Source organism: Eurosta solidaginis, chromosome 2 (genome assembly GCF_040869045.1).
Source record: "Eurosta solidaginis isolate ZX-2024a chromosome 2, ASM4086904v1, whole genome shotgun sequence".
Lineage (NCBI taxonomy): Eukaryota > Metazoa > Arthropoda > Insecta > Diptera > Tephritidae > Eurosta > Eurosta solidaginis.
Window position 1 is genome coordinate 101651546 of NC_090320.1, and position 20846 is coordinate 101672391.

The 20846-nt window shown below is 36.8% G+C and overlaps 1 protein-coding gene across 5 annotated transcripts in view; it reads left to right on the plus strand.

Annotated features, from left to right (window-relative positions):
• Positions 1–20846, plus strand: part of vari (MAGUK p55 subfamily member vari) — a 767475-nt gene that overhangs the window by 476304 nt on the left and 270325 nt on the right. For all 5 annotated transcript variants that reach the window (XM_067766042.1, XM_067766044.1, XM_067766045.1 and 2 more), the window contains one exon: positions 9573–9647. In XM_067766042.1, the coding sequence (XP_067622143.1) occupies positions 9573–9647 (75 nt within the window). The remainder of the gene's footprint in view (positions 1–9572; positions 9648–20846) is intronic.

Here is a 20846-nt window from a genome sequence, read left to right on the forward strand (position 1 = left end):
TTATTTAAGGGACATCGAGACCATTCTCCACAGGCTTCTGAGCGCGGGTCTCTAGAGTTAATCTAGAAAAAACGCAATTCCTTAAAACAAGCGTAGAATTTCTAGGTTATATTGTGACCTCCGAGGGAATACTTCCAGACCAAAAAAAGGTATATTATATAAGGAAAATGCTACCTCCCTCCAGCTAAAATCGCAAAACCGCTAACCAACCTCACACGAGGAGAGCACGCGCAGGTAAGAGCAACACAATCCAAAAAGGTACCGATAAGCTTGGACACAGAAGCACTAAAGGCACTTGTTGATATCAAGGAGATACTGACGACATCGGAAGTCCTAACCTTCCCCAACTTCGACAAGCCCTTCAATCTGACAACTGACGCCTCCGACTTCGCCATTGGTGCCGTGTTGTCACAAGATTACGATGGCAAATATAAACCAATAGCATTTATATCAAGAAGCCTAAGTACTACGGCGGAAGCGTATGCTACCAACGAAAAGGAGATGCTCGCCATCTTTTGGGCATTGGACAATCTCCGGAACTACCTATATGGCGCTAGGAAGATCCGAATATTCACCGACCATCAACCGCTAACATTTTCCCTCAGTAACCAGAACTACAACGCAAAACTAAAGCGATGGAAGTCTAGCATTGAAGAATATAATTATGAAATAATATACAAACCAGGTAAATCAAACGTCGTGGCAGACGCTCTTTCTCGCTTAAAGACCCAGGCGAATCCCCTTGCAACGCCCATATCCGAGAATGCAAGCCAAAATGCAACCTCAGGATCAGAATCGGACTCGACAAGCGAGGACGGTTCAACAGACAACACCGTCCACAGCGCAGGGCAAGATAATTCGGATCTGATACCATTCGTGGAAGTGCCAATAAACGTATTTAGAAATCAACTTGTGTTTGGAGGTAGGTTAGCAATATTCGAGGAACCCCATCCCGGTTACTCGCGGCACTACCTAGGCTCAGAGGGAATTAGCGAAGCAGAGCTTATCGACGTCCTCAAGAAAAAACTAAGACCAAACGTCATCAACGCTATTAGGATGCAAGAAGCTCAATTTGGACTACTCCAGAAGGTATATTTAGAAAATTTTACGCAATATAAGATCCGGGTAGCTCAGACTATGGTAAAAGACTTAAGGGATCCGGATAGGATTTGTGAGATAATATGGGGGGAACATAAAAGGGCTCACCGCAATGCTAGAGAAAATAGGAAACAAATCCTAGAGAAGTACTACTTTCCCAGAATGAACAGTATAATCAAAGGGTATGTCTCGTCCTGCGAAACATGTAAGGTCAGTAAATACGATAGACATCCGAATGCACCAGAGCTGCAAAAAAAACCAATTCCAAATACAGAAATTCCTCAGTGTCATCGACAAATTCTCAAAATTTGCGAAACTATTCCATTTACGTAACAAGTCCACCTTGCACCTTAAGGACAAAATAATAAAACTCCTACACTATTTCACAACACCTGATATTCTCGTGACCGACAATGAGCGCGGTTTAATTAGTCCAATAATCCAGAACCTGTTAGACAGAAATTCCTCAGTGTCATCGACAAATTCTCAAAATTTGCGAAACTATTCCATTTACGTAACAAGTCCACCTTGCACCTTAAGGACAAAATAATAAAACTCCTACACTATTTCACAACACCTGATATTCTCGTGACCGACAATGAGCGCAGTTTAATTAGTCCAATAATCCAGAACCTGTTAGATTCCTTGGGAATAAAATTGTATCGCATACCATCCCAAAGAAGCGAAGTGAATGGTCAGGTGGAAAGACTTCACTCCACCTCAATAGAAATAATTAGATGCCTGAAGATAGACAACCCAAACTTAAGGACAAAAGAATTAATTAACATAGAAGTAGACCGATATAATAATTCAATTCACTCGGTTATAAACCGAAAACCAAGTGAAATATTTTTTAACCGAGCAAAGTCCTCTAACTATCAAGAGCTGTTAGAAAAAAGTAGAAAGACTAATAAATATTTGAAAACCTTGCTGACGAAAAAGTAGCTAGAACAGATCAAAAGTCACAATAAGAAAAGATCTGTTATGACGAAAACGATGTTATATACGTGAAGAACAAGCCGATTAAAGGAAAGCAAAAACCCGCGTATAAGAGGGAGATTGTTGCAATGGACAACAAAGTATCAGTCACCACGCTAAGTGGCAAGAAAATACACAAAACTCACATAAAAAATGTGAAACACAGGAATACACATCCTAGCACATAAAACAAAAAAACATATAGGCAATTCACAGGGTCTCTTATTGTCTTATGTGCTATCCTTTTTTGAAAAATTTATCAGGGAAACCATGGAAACAAAATACAATATACAGCGATACGACGAATACGAGACCTTTGTGAGTTGCCCAAACAGGAAAGAGAACTTAGTACTAAGGGGTAGTTTGTCCAACAAGAGCAGGCTTGTAAGTGGGACAAATCGTGCCTTAATCGGATAACACGATTCTCCATAGCTGGTTCGAGAAATGATAACACCTCTAGTCCAGAAGAAAGGAAATGGTCATTACTACAAGAGCGGGCTTGTTAGCGGGATGAATCGTGCCCTAGTAGGCTCGTAGTGCCATCGAATTTGACAAATGGCTACACTACTTCCAAACGGAATTCTGACGATCTCCCCGTAGCTGGTTCGAGAACAGTATGACCCTCTGTCCCATACAAAAATTGAAAATGCCTTCCCCGCCTAATTCGTTGGAGAAGAAAGACAAAAAAAAAAAAAAAAACAAATTTAAAAATGCCTCCTTCGCCTAATCAGTTGGAGATGCCTCCCTCGCTTAAAATTCGTTGGAGAAAACAGAAACAAAAAAAAGAAAAAGAAAGAATTTTTTGAGCTTATGCGCCTAATCCGCTAAGCAAATATAATGAAAAGGAAGAAAAACGAAAAAATCGTTAAATGAAAAAGAAAAAAAAACAAAAAAACAAATTTAAAAATGCCTCCTTCGCCTAATCAGTTGGAGATGCCTCCCTTGCTCAAAATTCGTTGGAGAAGACAGAAACAAAAAAAGAAAAAGAAAGAATTTGTAGAGCTTATGCGCCTAATCCGCTAAGCAAATATTATGAAAAAGAAGAAAAACGAAAAAATCGCTGAATGAAAAAGAAGAAACAAAAACATAACTTGTACACCACTGACATACTAACAAGATAATATCGCAGGAAAAGCGAAAATCCTAAACCAAGATTGTAACACTAGGTTAATGAGAATCAATCTAATCCTAAAAATTCCGCTCACTAATAATACCTCCCACTATCAACAACATTTTTTCTTTCCACTAAATAGATAACCGTAACTCACCCTCTTAGAACCTAACAACTACTAACTTACTAATAACATTAAATTAGAATTAACACCTTGCGTTGCAGATTCCCACTGCTGGCAAATGCCGTCAGCGGTTTGAACATTTTCAACTACAAAGCTCCGATCGTAACAATCCAAGATGGAAACGGGTGGATCATTGGCGGGTCATTCAAACTGGTACACGTCATCAACCTACAACAATATGCTTCAACTATGAGGCAAATGGAGAACTTAACAAACCGAATTGAGGATCAGATATTAGCACAGCACTACATTAATCAAACGCTAGAACGACTTCATGAACTAATGGGCAACACAAGTAGAAGAAGGAGTACTCGATCTATTGAATGGCTAGGCTCAGCGTGGAAATGGATAGCAGGATGACCTGACGCAACGGATTGGAGCAATATCCTGCACAGTCAGAATCAGATAATTCAGAATATCAACCATCAATACAGGGTAAACCGGAAACTATTCGCGGCTACACAGGAGGTATTGAAAAAAATCGACGAGGTCGTGAACCGCACGAATAACGTGGCGAAAGAAACAGAAATCATGGAATTCAGACAAAACGCGCTTCACAACATTTTTCTCCTTCGCGAGGATGTAAACGAAATGGTGCGGGGATGTCAGTTGGCAAAGAATGGGATTGTCAACACCAACCTACTGGATATGGACGAAATTAACCAGATCCTATCCGAAATAGAAACACTCCCATATCAGAATATAATAGAAGCAATCGAATATGGCCAACCGTCGGTACTGACTAACGGGACACTTCTCCTCTACGTCCTTTCAATGCCAAAAGTAACAACTAAGAAATATAATCGCCTGGTCACTCGCGCTGGAATCTTTGGAGGTAAGCAACTAAATCTTCCTTTTGACAGGATGCTCGTCAACCAGGAAGAGACGTACGGCCTAACAACAGATTGCCTGGTAATCAGCTCATCCACGGTATGTAAAGCAGAATCCTTAACTAAACTGGAAGAAAGCAGTTGCCTACCGCGACTCTTAAAAGGTGGAGAAGCCAACTGCGAATTCATCAGACAGAATGGGTCCCAAATAGAGCTGATAAACGAGAACACTGTGTTCATATCAAACTTCCAAGGAGTAATCAAAAGTAGCAATGCCTCGAGTACGGTAAACGGCACTTATGTAATCCAATTAAATAACGAAATAGTCACCATTGGTGACCAGGTATTTTCCAGTTATGAAACCATTACCGCACAGGCCCTTCCAGCAGTACTATCAAAAAGGAAGAGCCACACCTTGAAGGCCACCTAGAATACGTCCACGACCTGACTATGGAAAACATAAGGTATCTTGGGTACGTTAATGAAAAAGTAAATTTCTCTCTCCCTTCAGAAATCCTCTCGATATGCGCAATTGTTCTTATGGCCGCCATGCTGTGGAGATGCTACAATAGAAAGCTAGACCTTCCGCCAGTTGAAATCCCGACCCACTGGGCAGATAACACTCACAGCAGCAAAATCATTAGAGGAAATTCAGCCCCTGAAATTTATCGCCTGGACAACAGCCTACCAGTCACACCAGTCAACACCAGTATACCGCCAGGAAACTGTAATTACTCTCTACAAAATGTTATCCCCTCGCAATTTTCGACTTTTGATCTGCGGGACGCAGATCTTTAAAGGGGGAGGAGTTACGTTGCCTTATACAACTATACTTCCCAATGACGCACCCTGTGATCACATTGCAGTACACGTGACTCCATTGCTCCAATTAAAGTTCACAGAATAACTTCGCTGACGCAGCAGACGCGCAACCAACGATCAGGTCAGGTATCGAAATTATTGAAATCATGTGAATTGCAATATAAGCAATTCCTGTCTACACGCGCAAGCGTTCGACTTGCGATATGTGGGAACTGCAACCGCAGCATAAATAGTTAGCAGTAATAGGTTAGCTAATAAGTTAATTTGGATGTTTAGTTCAGTTAATTTTGGGACGTGCAAGTGGCACGTAATAAATTGTGATTAATTGAAATTGAAGTTGCTCGTGTTTTACTTTTAAATCAGTATCGGCGAACAGTGGTTCGCCGCACCTTTAATTTTTTATATCTCTCAGGACACGAGAGATAAATTTGCATGTACTTAATATTCTTCTAAATAGTTAAATACCCTTTATAAAAATAACGAATTTGGTATTAATATCACAATTAACGCTTCAAAGAGTACATAGCTAGAAAGGAAAATGTCAGTGGAAGCATGCAACAAAACAAAAAATTACCACAAGAGCGGAAACTAAAAACCAGCTAGTAATGAAGAAACTAAAAGTTTCAATGAGAACTCTATAATATGTATAGGAAGCGCTTAATAAATTGTTAAAGGATATGTCGCGCTCGTTTTCAATTCCCCAAAAGGATAGAAAATTCGTAGCATAATAAATACAAACAAACGGCTTGTTGAGGATAAGATTGACTTAGGACAGGGATGAGCCTTTTTTCGGCCCCTAAATCAGTTTCAGTACCAGCGAGTGCAAGTGAGCCGTTTGTGTGTTTTTGGGTGTTAGGGGAGTAAAAAAAGACATTGGAAGTATCGTACGCTTCATCTAAAACGATATTCATCGCAAGAAGGTTACGGAAACACTAAAAAACTGAAATGAAAATATTCTCTCTCAACCTCGAAAACCAGTACCCAAAATGTGCTGCAATAGTACGAAAACAAAAACATACATTTTTGGCAAGAAATACGAAAAACGGAGTAACCATAGACTGAAGTCGACTTTATGTTAAGCAGTGCATTATTGACATTCATTTCGCCTTCAAATGCATTTAATTATATGCAAGCGGATTCATTTTGCAATATATACATAAAAGTATTTAAAAAAAGTATTTTTAAAGTAGCAGCATTAGATGAGGAAGTAGTAGAAAAACGTATTAATGCACGTTTCGTATACAACCGTGGGAAAACGAAACCCTTTTCATACTTGTTGGCAGTGTTGCCGTGAGCCTGGAAAGAAATGTATCAGTTTACAAATAAAAAAAGGTACCAATCGCATAAACAACGACTAATTTTACCAGTTTTGTTATAAAAATAACTGCTTCCATTTATAAATTTCAAATTATGGAGGAGTTTTCAAATTTCTTCAGCTCACATACACATATCGTTAAATCCACACTGCAAAAATTGTTGGAGCATGTGTTGCATGTGTGTTTAATTTACGCCGACCATTTTTCTAATTTTAAAACTTGCTTTGTTTATGATTTGAATCATTAAGGAACTTTTAAAATTACAACTGAAAATTCAGTTCGAGTTATATATCACAAAAGCGACATTGCATATTTGTGGCCTTTAGTGCGAGCGAAGCCGCCGGTAAAGGCTAGTATATCCTAAAACGCTTAGTAATTTTAACATAATAAGAGCGGTGGCAGCTCTATAAGGCCAAATACTATCTATTTATCAATCTTATGTGTGTTTGTATATTATTTTCTTCCTGTGTTCTTCGCCCCACATACCTGCTCTTGATCGTCCATCACCTAGCACTAAAATGTGCAAAGCGTGCCCGTATGAGCAAAAGGCAAGAGCCGTTTTGCACATCGCTGATTCAGGACAATATTTTATCTGAAAATGCCGACAATCTAGGACTTGTAAAATAAAAAGACAGTTTATTTAATAATTTGGGAAAAATATAACAACGTGACATCAGGTCGGACAAGGCGACAGCTGTTTAGATTATACCTTGTAAATCTCTTCAAAGCATTTTCTCCCGGGAGTAGATAGAAATAGAACAAAAACAGCAATAAAAACCAAGTTTCTATGAAACCGCCTTACAAACATGCATAACTTCAACACATAACTACATACGAAGTATATGATGTGTGGAAGATAATATATGCGAAAGAAGGCAATTTGGGAAAACTTTACAACAACTAAGGCATGACGTAGCTGAATGCGTTTTTTACAATTTCAACTATCGTGGGAGTGAGGGTTCGACTCCCACTCCCTGGAGAAAAGGCTTTGAAGAGATTTACAAGGTATAATCGAGACAGCTGTCGCCTTGTCCGTACTGATGTCACGTTGTTTAAATTTTTCCCAAATTATTAAATAAATTATAAAAAATTAAAAATTGCTTGAAAAAAATGTTCGTACATTTAAAGCAATACGGGCAATCCCCGATTAATTCATATAAAGAGACAACATTTGGTTAATTCGTTGTAGTTCTATAAATAGAACAAAAACAGCAATAAAAACCAAGTTTCTATGAAACCGCCTTACAAACATGCATAACTTCAACACATAACTACATACGAAGTATATGATGTGTAGAAGATAATATATGCGACAGAGGGCAATTAGGAAAAACTTTACAACAACTAAGGCATGACATAGCTGAATGCGTTTGTAACCATTTCAACTATCGTAGGAGTGCGGATTCGACTCCCACTCCAGGGAGAAAAGCTTTGAAGAGATTTACAAGTTATAATCGAAACAGCTGTCGCCTTGTCCGTCCTGATGTCACGTTGTTTAAATTTTTCCCAAATTATTAAATAATAAAAAATTAAAAATTGCTTGAAATAAATGTTCGTACATTTAAAACAATACGGGCAATCCCCGATTAATTCATATAAAAAGACAGTTGTCTTTTGAAAAATTGGTCGAGAATAATGAATACTCGAGTAGGCAAATTTAAAAAGAAATAGGTACCAAGTTCTCAAAAATCTAAAAATTGCATTAACCCCAGGGGTTATAAATGTGACAAATCTCGATAAAATTAAAATAATTCTTCATAAATATCATGACGATTCTGTTTTGGTGGCCACCCAGACATAAATCGCATGATGAGCAAGATTAAATAAAAATATTACTGGAAAATATGAAAAATGGTATAAGAAAAGATACGAAAAATTTTTGCATCCACTGTATGTAGTATTAATTCCTAATCAATTAGTTACGGACATTCTATTATAACTCTTAATCTTAGTTGGGCTTAAATGAAATAAAATAACAATGCAAAAGCTTTGTTTGACCGATTTTATCTAGGAACATCGACTTTTAGAGAGGTATTAATTTTAGATAATAGGATCCCTTATACCTAGTTAAGTTAGATAGTAGATATATAGGGCCCTGTAGAATAGAAAATATCGATAGGAAATATCGATAGGAAGAATAATTTGACCTTAATTCCCTATAATATAGAATATATAAATGAAAATAATAAAATCATAATTCTTAAAAATAGGCTTAAACTATTATAAATTTAAATAAACTTTAACCAAAAAATATAATTACAATTGTAAGCATTCCACTTTACTAATAATTTCCAATGAGTACTAGCAACTTAACATACATACGTGTAAATATGTGCAAACAAATGTCAATGTGCAAACACAAATTTAAGCAAATAAAGATAAAAGAACACAAAAACTACATAAACATATAAATTTATTACTTTTTGTATCAAATTAACATTATGACATAAATTGCGACCACAAAAGAGTCGAATGTGAAAAAGCACTTAAAATTTTGTAACAACAAAAAAATTTTAAACATGGGTGACACAAGTAAAATTATACAAAATGACACACATAAAATTTAATTAGGTCATAAAGTGAATGACCAAAATGTGGTCACTCTTTTAAAAACGGGTGGTGTTGTATGTCTTAATTATTCACTCATTCTGGCATACTTACAAACATATGAACAAGCACGCTTTAGCACAATTCAGCCAACTGAAAAATCATATTTCATTTGAATGACGACAATATGTAAGTATGTATGTACATACATTCACTACACAATATACTTATGTACCTACCATACTTTTACCTAGCTCGTAAGTATTAAAGTAAATATGTAGAATAATACATAAGAAATTATTGGAAGTAATTTTGGGTATAAATAGAAAAGTATTATCAAATAAAGAACACAATTGTAATGAACACCTATCTTCACTCATTTCTATTTAATTCATACAACAGTTATCGCAACCTCAATAAAATAGTTGTTTTCATAGTTGTTTTTCCAACCAATATATTTTTCTTATTGGTCCAACAAGCTTTTTAATTCCTTTCTCTTATAACTGTTATGCCCCTGGTTTTGAGTGTAAGCGATGTATGCGCACATATAAACATAATATATGAGAAGTCTTTGTTGATGGGCAGTCCAACTTAGCCTAAGGCAGAGAAATGCCATTTGAAGTATTTATTTAAAAAAACCGAATATAGACCATATTGTATTATATATTTTTATTTTTATTTTTTAGTTTGATCGCCAAAGCTCAATTCGGTATAGCTCAAGACGTGCTCGGACCTTGGAATCACTTGCTTCTTTATATGAGGTAATATATATATAAATACACCCACGCAAAACCAGCTCAAAGCTCGGAACATCAAAATTGTTATGAAAATATGTAAAAAAAATTACATCTATATTAGATTTGACCGAAAAGAAAAAGTCTGTTCTTAAATTCGAAACTTATGTCGATAGGGTCTCGGCTGATATTGAAACAGACTACTGAGCTTAAAACCACATTAGAAGGAGTTACAAAACCAAATCAATTTTAAAAATCGTATGTCAAATAATCTGGTAACAATAATAATAATAATAAATAAAAATTGTACCAAAACCATTTTAAGCTCATTATAATTAGACTTCGGATAGTATAATAGTGCATATTTTAATTGAACAGAGATAGCAAAGTGGTTCCGAAGAGAAAAATTCAATTTACTAATCAAAGTTTATAAATTCCCTCAATTTCTTGTGGATACCTTACATGTGGTATAAAAGTTCCTTGTTTGCATATGAAGTGGCAGAACATGACTGCCAAATTTATCACTACTTATGTTGCTCAGGAATGTTCACAACATTCGGAATTTCTGCCTGTACTCCGTACATACTAATAGTGGTAACTCTGCAACTTTTGCTTCCAGCACGCCTGTGTTAACTTCATTAGCCTCCCGAATTTTTCGTACTCCGCTAACCGTATCTTTAACTTCTACAACCACAGTTACCAACATTGATGGCTTTTGGTGGTAAAAGTGTTGCGGCTGCCATCAATCAAACATCATTGACTGGCCCGTTTTACCAATGCGCGATCTGTCTCTTTTCCATATGCTTAAATTCGTGGTGTGCTACCTGTTGTTCGTGTGCGTGTGACTGCCGTGAAACCCTGTAGGGACATATTAGCGTCACGGTTACATGCTTCGCTAACTTTGCTAATTATGTTTGCTCTAGGCTTGTTATTGCACTAGTGGGTGCATCATCAATGTTTATTAATTTAGTTTTAGGTATGAGGGAGACATTGCATCGTTTGAAATATATGTTTCCGATGCATTCTTCGGAAATGTACTTGATACTTCTTACTGCTCTGAACTTACTGTGGTGCATTTGTTAAAAAAATATGAGGCTGAACCCCTTTTATTGGTAACCTCAATTGAAATTTAATTGTATTGCTATATGGGCGAATCTCAAATGAGACCCAGCACGAACACTAAATTAAATGTGATTTAAAGGTTAAATATGAGTGCAATATGGAAATAAAATTGTTTACTGGTTTTCTTTATCCTGGCCAGAGAAAAACAATTAAAAAAAAAACATTTTCTGTTCTTCTACTTTCGCTGTTTTGCTAAACGCCTTTCCATTAGATTGCTTCTTGGTAAACTCAGATTCATATATGTATTTGCTGATATCTGAATTTTTCTAGACTTCTGTTTAACATTGAAAAAAGTATAATTTTACATTCATATTGTCATGAACTTGAGTTTATGGGACATTTTAGGGCTTACCAATGCAATGTGACTGTTATATAATATACTTTCGAAAATGGGGATTTGATGAATTGGTCTTACCCTATACTTGTGTCGCGTCTGCTTTGAAATTCAAAAAGCTTTTAGATGGTAAATCATGTACGTCTTATAAAAAAGTATAACAATTTGTTCCAAAACTTTCGAGTTACATATTTTAGTGGTTTCTAAAATTTTTCACGTCCGTTATCCCTTTCCTATATATATATTTCTTTCCATATATTTCAGTGAATTTCAGTTAAAAATTGGGAGATCTTGCAATATATTTTGGGGTTCTTCCCGTGGAACTAGGATCCTGAGACTTGGAACATGAGTAATTCACAACCTAAAGATAAGGAAAAAGAATTACGCTGGAAATTTTGCGAGCAACAGAGACTTAGAGGCTAGATACGTAAAACTTCGAACAAAGCTTAGAAGTATTAAAATGCAATATTTGGGAAAATGTGCTAGATTGGACAGGCATTGAGATATTTAGAAAATCCCTACGGAGATCGTAGAATCTTGTGATTAATTTTTAAGTTACCTCCCATTAAGCTACAAGCTTGAAAACTACGCTCAGGCCATCATGACAACGCAACAAAATGTGAAAAAAAATTTCGCTAGGTTGGGGCAAGGGTCAAAGTTATTAACAAATTCATACGAGTTTTGAAATCTTGAGATCGGTTATTATGTGACTTCCCGATAATCTATGAACCTTAAAAATTATACAAAATGTCCTCTACGAGGCAGGGATCAACATATATGGAGATATATAAAAAACCTATTTAGAACATTAGGAATTTTGCGAGTGATTTTTAAGCAACTTCTCATGGAGCTAGAAACTGGAAACCTTACACGTTCCTGGCGTTGTGTATCAGATTTAGGACCTACTTATACTTATATGGATCAAAATGCTGAGTGAGAAAGTGCCGAATCTCATCATAGTGCTTACGGAGATATTTCTTTACCGCTCTTGAAGGCGGTGCTAGATCAAGCAGTTAATTGCTGGGATGTCCGAGTTTATGACAATGCAGCAAAAACTGTCGTGCTATGATTGCGACATAAGTCCAATGCAGTTCATGCCGTGGCCACTTTCATATATGTTCTGGGCTCAACAATGGTAACCCTCCGACGGGCTCATTCGTTGCACCGTGCTACCAAAACACTACTACCAACTTATCAACACCAGCAGCCCTCAGAGTGTCGACGTGGATATTAAGCTGCAAATTGGATATTATGCGACTGGTAAATGAATATAAAGGTGCCAAATGGAAAGAGCATCTAAAGAACTGTAACCTCTCTACGGGTGTCGGTAAATTGTTTTCAACCGTCAAACCCTTGTCAAACCCGACAAAATGCAATGGTAAAGTATCCATCGCATTTGGCGGTAAATCTCTGTACGTCTTTTTACAGCAATTTGTTATGCATCATTCAGTATCAAAGCTAGACGTCGTGCAAACAGACAGGCACATAAACACAAGCACGACGTGCCGCCTATTACCGTGAACCCACAGAGCTTAAAGCAGCCTTCATAAAGGCCAAATCTTACAAGCCAATAGGACCAGACACTTGGCGATATGGGAGAGTAAGCTACCCGAAACACATTTTCGTTTTGTCATTGAAGTCTTTTGTCATTCCAGAACAATGGGAAATTGATAGTTCCACAACTAAAGCATATGAAACCAGCCAACGAAGTTGGTCATATCGACCGATATTGCTCCTTTCTTGGAGCAAAGCCGTTGGTTACTGTCCTGCTCCCTCATTTTACTGCGAATCTTCTCTTGGCGACCCAGCAGGATGGTTTCCGCAAATATATAGCTCTACCATCGCGCCTAACGCTATCAACACTCAGATAAATTACGGTCTGAACCAGCCAAAACCCCGTCATAGGACGGTGCTCGTGGCAGTTGACTTTGTAAAACTTTAGACACAGTCAACCACGGCACATTACTCCAAGACAGAAGGTTCACCCTTTCCGCCATGTCTAAAAAGGTAGATCGCATATGAATGTTCGGCAAGCACCGGTTCAATTTACCCGAAAACCTAGGAGAATTAAATGGGTGGTTCCACAGTGTGTTGTCATATCCCCACTTCTGCTTAATTGTTTCTTATCAAAGCTGCTTTCCCCACCAGAATGAGTTACAATAATTTCCTATGCCGACGACTTCACGATGATGGCAACAGGACCTGGCCCTTCAATAGACGAATAATTTTCAAAACAAACAGCTATCTCCCCAGTCTTTCTGGTGTCTTCACCTCGCGCTAACTGCACTATCACAACCTTGTCCATGGTCACCCTGTTTACGACGTGGAAGGTACAGATAACGCGCTTAGTGGACGTCTATGGCGTTACGCTACCGAAGAAAAGCTATTTCTAAAGTGGAAATTGTTCGGAATTAGCGACAATTTCCACCGCCTAGGACATCGCCGTGTTAAATTCGCCAGGTCAGATAATACCGATGATATGCGCTGCATATATATTTGTCGCAAAATTTAAAAAATTCCTGTGTAGAATTTTATGTTTCAATAGATGATGATAATTGATGAAAACGAAAACAGTTTTTTGTTAAAAATTAATAAATTATTTGTCTCGTTATTGGCCGTTAGTGTTTAGAAAAACTGAACTCCCGGCATTGAGCTCAACCAAAAATTTCAAAAATCAATAAGGAAAATAAAAAACCGCAATGCTTGCCTTTTCCTCACCGAATATTAGGAAATTATAAAGAAACATTTTTTATAGTTTTTGATTCCTTTCAACTTTACAATGAGCGATATTCAGGAAAATTTTAAAACCACTTTTTAACACATTAGTTTTGTTTCAGATCAATTTTTTGGTTTATGACATTATTCTGATTACATTTAAAATTTTTCAATTTACTTTTAAAATATTATGGCATAGATCCTAATTTCCTTTCAGTTGGGTTTCAAATCTTAACCAATTTTAAATTGAAAGGTTTCAGGTTTACTACAAAAATGTTTTGAAAATTGCTTAAAGCGATGAAAGTTTTCAAATTTGGACCGAAATTTCTAACCGTGTGGTGTTATTCAACGTTTTCAAAAGATATTTCACATTTTGTAAATCTATCAAACTGGGGGTCAACTTTGACCTTCATTCTCTCATATAAGGAATGTAATATTTTCCCCGTATTTAGCTTAGTTTTGCATACTTACACAAAAGATTTAAAAAATTCTTGTTGCGTCCGAACAGTATAATATATGGTTATATATAAGTAATTAAATATTTATTGTCCCCATAATTTTTATGGAATGATGCTTCGAGGTAGCGCTTTGGAAACATTATAGTATGTATAAAGTCTACTGCTTATGCTTCCTTAATCCATGACTTGCCCAAATATAATATATTTTTTGCCGTTTTTGGATCGTGTGTACCATTTTTGTCATATTTGTACCCCAATACGGATTCCATACTTGAGCCCTTGCTTTGCTTGTGAGTACTCCATTAAGTAATCTTTTAGAAATTACTTCCCCGTATGAGTTCCATAGAGTAATCAGAAGGAGTATTCCAGGCTGTAGTAGGGGATTCTATCCTGTAACACCGCAACTCCGCATATATATGTTTCCAATTTTTTAGGGACATTCCATCCTGGAAAACTTTTTTAGGTATAAAAACTATGGCAGGCAATAGACCGGGCGGCCACCGTGGTGTGATGGTAGCGTGCTCCGCCTATCACACCGTATGCCCTGGGTTCAACTCCCGGGCAAAGCAACATCAAAATTTTAGAAATAAGATTTTTCAATTAGAAGAAACATTTTCTAAGCGGGGTCGCCCCTCGGCAGTGTTTGGCAAGCACTCCGGGTGTATTTCTGCCATGAAAAGCTCTCAGTGAAAACTCATCTGCTTTGCAGATGCCGTTCGGAGTCGGCATAAAACATGTAGGTCCCGTCCGGCCAATTTGTAGGGAAAATCAAGAGGAGCACGACGCAAATTGGAAGAGAAGCTCGGCCTTAGATCTCTTCGGAGGTTATCGCGCCTTACATTTATTTTTTTTTTAATAGACCGGGTTGATCCCCATACAAGTAAAAAGTGGTAAAAGGCCGCGAAGTTTATGTGGAGAGGGTTTCGGAAAAATTTTTTAAATTTTTGATCATTCGAAATACAGCCCAAATTGTGTTTTTATTGTAACTTGGTTATTTCACGATGTTTTGAATTGATACGTCAATATTTTGGTATTGGAAAACTGCATATTTGCCTTTAATGGTCTTTCGAGCTATGAAGTCCTTTTCACTTGATTAGGTCACCTAATTGGGTTTCATCCCACCTTTTCGTTTTACCAGACGAAAGCATTTCCAAATTCATGACATTATTGCATTTGAACCATTTCTCTAAGACAATAAACAACGAAGTTATGGCGAAGTTGGTGTTAATAATACTAATAAACCTGACTGTTATTTTCAGTATGTGCGAATAAGAAACGAGTAACATATTATGCATAGATATATCTTGTGTATATGATCTGGTAACCTTGCCGTGCGCGGACGTGTTTTTGATCGCTCTTCGAATTGTTATTCTTTTTACTTTGTAAACAAGTTTTATCTTTCATAAATATTTATTCATAGAATAGAAAACAGTTTAAAAGTTTAATTTCGTATTAAATCTTTACACAGTGCAATATACGTAGTGGCTTTTTGTGCAATTTAAACATTCAGTCTGTGTGTTCATATATCATAGATTTTCACAAAAATTTGTGATAACTGCATACCTTTTTGTTGGTAGCTGCTATTAGCAAGTCATTGTGTGCCCTTTTTGCTTTGTGTTGTGTTCGCTGCTAGCTATACGCTGTCTTGCGATTTGCATCCAGTGCTCCAAAATAACTCTTGCCCATAATTTCTGAACAGCTGTTCAATTTATCTTACACTTATAGTTTCTTTTGCCTATTTTTCTTTTGGGTTTGTTTAACTTTGCAATTATGTTGGATTGCTGTGTCAAGAAGTGCACCAATCAAAAGAAAATTTCCCGTGGTGATACTTATGTTTGTTGTTGGCTCTGTGATAATATGGCTCATGTTATCTGTGCCGGTTTCTCTCACATAGGTGGTCGGGTTGTTGACCTAATATCCAGCAAAATTGGACTGAACTGGACATGTCATGATTGTCGTTCTGTAGAAAATGACATGCGAGCTTTTATGAGGCAAACTCAGAAAGAGTTCAACAACATTTTTATTGGGTTTCGTGACCTTAACGAAAGATTCAAAACGATGGAGGCTCACTTTAAAAAATTGAAAGTGATATCTGAATCCCCAAAACGAAAGAAATGTATGCCCAACAATGACGCCAACTTGTCTTCGAGTCAGGGGCAAAGCTGTCCTCCTACGAATGTCGCTTCAACCGCGTTGACTAATACGAACAGGCTAACCAAAGACGTTATGAACAATGCAGCTCAGAAATCTCCACAAGGTTGTGCCGAGACTTCCAGTGAGACGATCTCTGGCAAATTAAACGATGCACGAACTAATAGTGGTACCTTTGCGGCTGTTTGTTCTACGTCACCAATGTTGATTTTTCCTTTCTATTTACCCCTTTGTCGACGAAACTTTGCTAAAAATAATCCTCTTCTTATCTGGTGCGCGCACTACAATGACTTGTATAGCTGCATCAGTCTTGAATGTACTTTTGCCACTATACGTAATGCAATACTTGCCTATCTAATTTAAGAGATACAAGCTAATTTAATTTGCCGGCATTTATTCCTTCGATAAAAAACAGGAACTATCTCGCTTAAGGATGGACGAACATTTATCAACATGTCTCATTAAGAAGGAACAAGACAGTACTGTGTTGATTGGAATCTGGTGCATTCCAACAACGTAAAAAACATGCTTTTTCAAGAGTCACTGACCGGAATCGTATGCATTCCGGCAGTATAATCTTATGGGTCAGGCATCGAGCTGATTGGAATCCGGTGCATTCCAACAACACAGGTCATGTTACTTTTTTATGCCTTGTGATGGCGTATCCTCATTACACTACTCTTAGCACTGCCGGATTCCCATGACATGCTGATTGGAATCTTGTTGCATTCCAACAGGGAGATTGGAATCCACTGCATTCCGAAGTCATGCTGAGCGGAATCTGATGCATTCCGCCAGTATAAGATTTCGGCATAAGATCTTATTTCTGCTCATATTTCTTATTATTATTATATTCTGAAATTAAATAGTAATGTTCATTAATATTTCTTTGTTTGTAATATAACATTGTTGAAAGCTCGATATATCTTAAATTTTATCTTTTGAGTTGTATATTTATATATCTTTTATATTATGCAGTCGACCATAGTTTGTCGTCGACTTTAAATAATAAATAAATAAATAAATAAATAAATAAATAAAAATATACTTTTAAATATTATTTGTAGCATCAGTAAGGCTAAAAGTTTACTTAGGAAATGCTGTCAGTGACGAAAAGCGCATAGGTAATTTTTTGTAATCCTAGAAAGCCACGAACAGTAAAAGAAGTCTTAGTTCGTGTACAGATTGAATAAAAAAATGTTTGCCAAACCACTGCCGAGGGAAAAATGGAAAAACTTTTTAAAAATATTTCATGCTGCTTTTCACGGGACTTGACAAGCCAACCTAATAAAACCGCACTGCGTTTTTTTAGCGCACGCAAACATCAGGCGTTTTTTGCCCTAACCCAAAAAAGCATGCGTTGCGACAATGTAAAGCATGTGTGCAAACGTCAAATCTAAATGTCACGCAGAACAAAAATTGGAAATCGAGTTAGGTTTTCACGCAGCAAATTCTATTTGGGTTGCTCTCATACAAGTTGTATGTGCATGAGACATTTTTGACAGAAAATGACTTGCGTGCGTTTATATTAGGTTGGTTTGTGAACTAGGCGGAGCACACGTCTACCACACCACGGCGTCAAGATTTGTCCCAATAATTTTATGTTGAATATCGCTTACTAGTGTCATTAAGTAATTATTTGGCCTAATCGATGCTTGTAGCATCTTAAACGTAACAGTATATGTGAAAAAAATTGTCAATGCATAATATGTAAATTTCTTTCTATACGCACATACTGAATTACATGTATATTATTAATCGAAACGACGTGAACACCATTCTAGACACACTTAGCAAATACCATAGTTAGCTGCAATGCACAGTCGAAATGGACGAAAATGCATGCATTCCATTTTTAGACGTACATATGCATCCATAGGAAAAGTCAGGAACTTCTGGATTGGTACTCTAAACAAACGTCATCTGGTCATCTCATTTACTACCTCTCATCACAACTCAAAAAATTTAAAGTAAACACTGCCACAACTTTATAAATAATGTATTTACAATAAGCCGTATTAAATTTCACCAGGTAAACATAAAGAAAATCAGAGCAATACTGAGGAGCAACAATTAGCTTGAACACTTAATAATTTTTAAACACAAAACTGATGGAAATAAATGGGCAAAAGTAAAACAAAGTAAACACGGACTCGGCTAACGCAGCCAAACAATATTATCGTGTTACTTACATACCAAAGTTAAGCGAAAACATACATAGATCACAAATTCAAAAGAGATCAAAACATCGTATTCGCATACAAAACAAAAAGTGCCATCGATATTGAAAAACAAAGCAATGGGCAAAAAAACGAATGCTGCGACAGTGTCCATTGGCACAATGACGCGAACAAAAAACACGATACCAATACTAATAAAAAAATAAATGTAAGGCGCGATAACCTCCGAAGAGATCTAAGGCCGAGCTTCTCTTCCAATTTGCGTCGTGCTCCTCTTGATTTTCCCTACAAATTGGCCGGATGGGACCTACATGTTTTATGCCGACTCCGAACGGCATCTGCTAAGCAGATGAGTTTTCACTGAGAGCTTTTCATGGCAGAAATACACCCGGAGTGCTTGCCAAACACTGCCGAGGGGCGACCCCGCTTAGACAAATTTTCTTCTAATTGAAAAATCTTATTTCTAAAATTTTGATGTTGCTCTGCCCGGGAGTTGAACCCAGGGCATACGGTGTGATAGGCGGAGCACGCTACCATCACACCACGGTGGCCACGATACCAATACTGCCTTATTTCAAATGACAGACAGCGGGCACACAGCTGACTTTCCCAACACACAAATACTTGGCAAGGAGAGAAACGAAAGGACAAAGTACACGCTGGAAAGCCTTAGATAGAAAGAAGACACAGACCAAAAAGCATCGTCATATGTTTTATGTTTGCGCAATAAATAAAATTAAGTTAGTTTTTAGTATTGACAACACAGACTATCGTACTGATTGCATGATTCAAAAAGATAAAGTCTTTGTAAAGCACGTGTATATTGTGAGTTATGTTGTATATATACGTGTCTACGTGAATGGATGTGGATATTGTTTTTAAAATTATTTCAACATATGAGAGAAAAATAAATTTGAATTGCCCCTGATGAAGGTAAAAAGTTTTAGCGAAAAGTCGGGGAAAATAGTGGAATGTTTCAGTGGCTCTAGAACTGGTTAGATCGGAAAAGCCTATAGAAATGTAAGAATTAAATAAAATTTAATAAGAAAAAGCATACTTTAGGGAGTGGATAATACCCCATTAAGTGACGTAATCAAGTGAGAACGACTTCATAGCTCGAAAGGACGTTAAAAGTAAATTTTCCAAGATTAGAATTATTATGTATCAATATCAAAAATTGGATGACAAATAACCACGTGTCACGGATATTAGCATCCCTAAGCTATACCATCACTAAGGCGATGCTAAGCGATGTTTACGTCAATAATCAAATCATGTATACACATATATAAGGCAGCCGAGAGATGTCACACACAGATGCATTTACTTATACGCCTATGTGTGTGCGAGAGACTGTAAACTACAAACTCACATACATCTGAGAGACGCTGAAAAGTAGAAAATTGTAAACAAGTAGAAACTATATGAGAACTATAAACACTCGAAATAGTTGGTAAGTTCTGGAAATAGAAGAGCCTAGATGTATGCAGCGTAAACTATAAAAGCGGCACAAGCGAGTAAAATGTAATTCAGTTTGATTTGAGTTGTCAAGCAGTTCCGATTAAGACGATATCTAGCGAGCAATAGCAGTATTATTTTGAATAGCAGAGTTTCATTGAGCTATCAATCAGTGTGGTTATTAAGCAAGCTATTCGTTGCACAGTTTGAGTGTTATTGTGAAGTACTTTAATAAAGGCCATTTTGCATTACTACAAATTGGAGTTATTTATTCAACAGTTTAGTGATTCGAACTTATCAGAGGATTGCAAATAAGAGGATTTGCAAGTAAATTCGTTACACACGTTACAGTAAAAAAACAATTTCGGCTGTATATCGAATGATAAAAACAATTTTTTTCCGAAACCCTCTCAACAAAGTTTTTAATTTTAAGCGCGGACTTTGACAACTTTTTTCCGCGGTCTTTCTTTTGCTATACCTAAACAACATTCGTAGACAACTATTCAAACCAATTGCAAAAATTTTCCATAAGCGAATTTTTTTAATATTAGTTTGACGAAAATAGTGTGTGCTTAAAAAATATACAGAAATAACTCCGTTAATTATTCAATATTATGGAGAATTTCTTGAAGTTTGTCCAAAAAAAATCCAATTTTAAGCTTTATTAATAGTGTATTTTACCTTTATAAGTGTATTTTAACTTTTTGGTTAATTATTGCGCTCAAGGCCGAAAGGATAAATTCCAGTTACTTAGACTGTTGACCAAATGCTAATATTAGCCAAATAATTGGACCAATTTGGGTGCCGT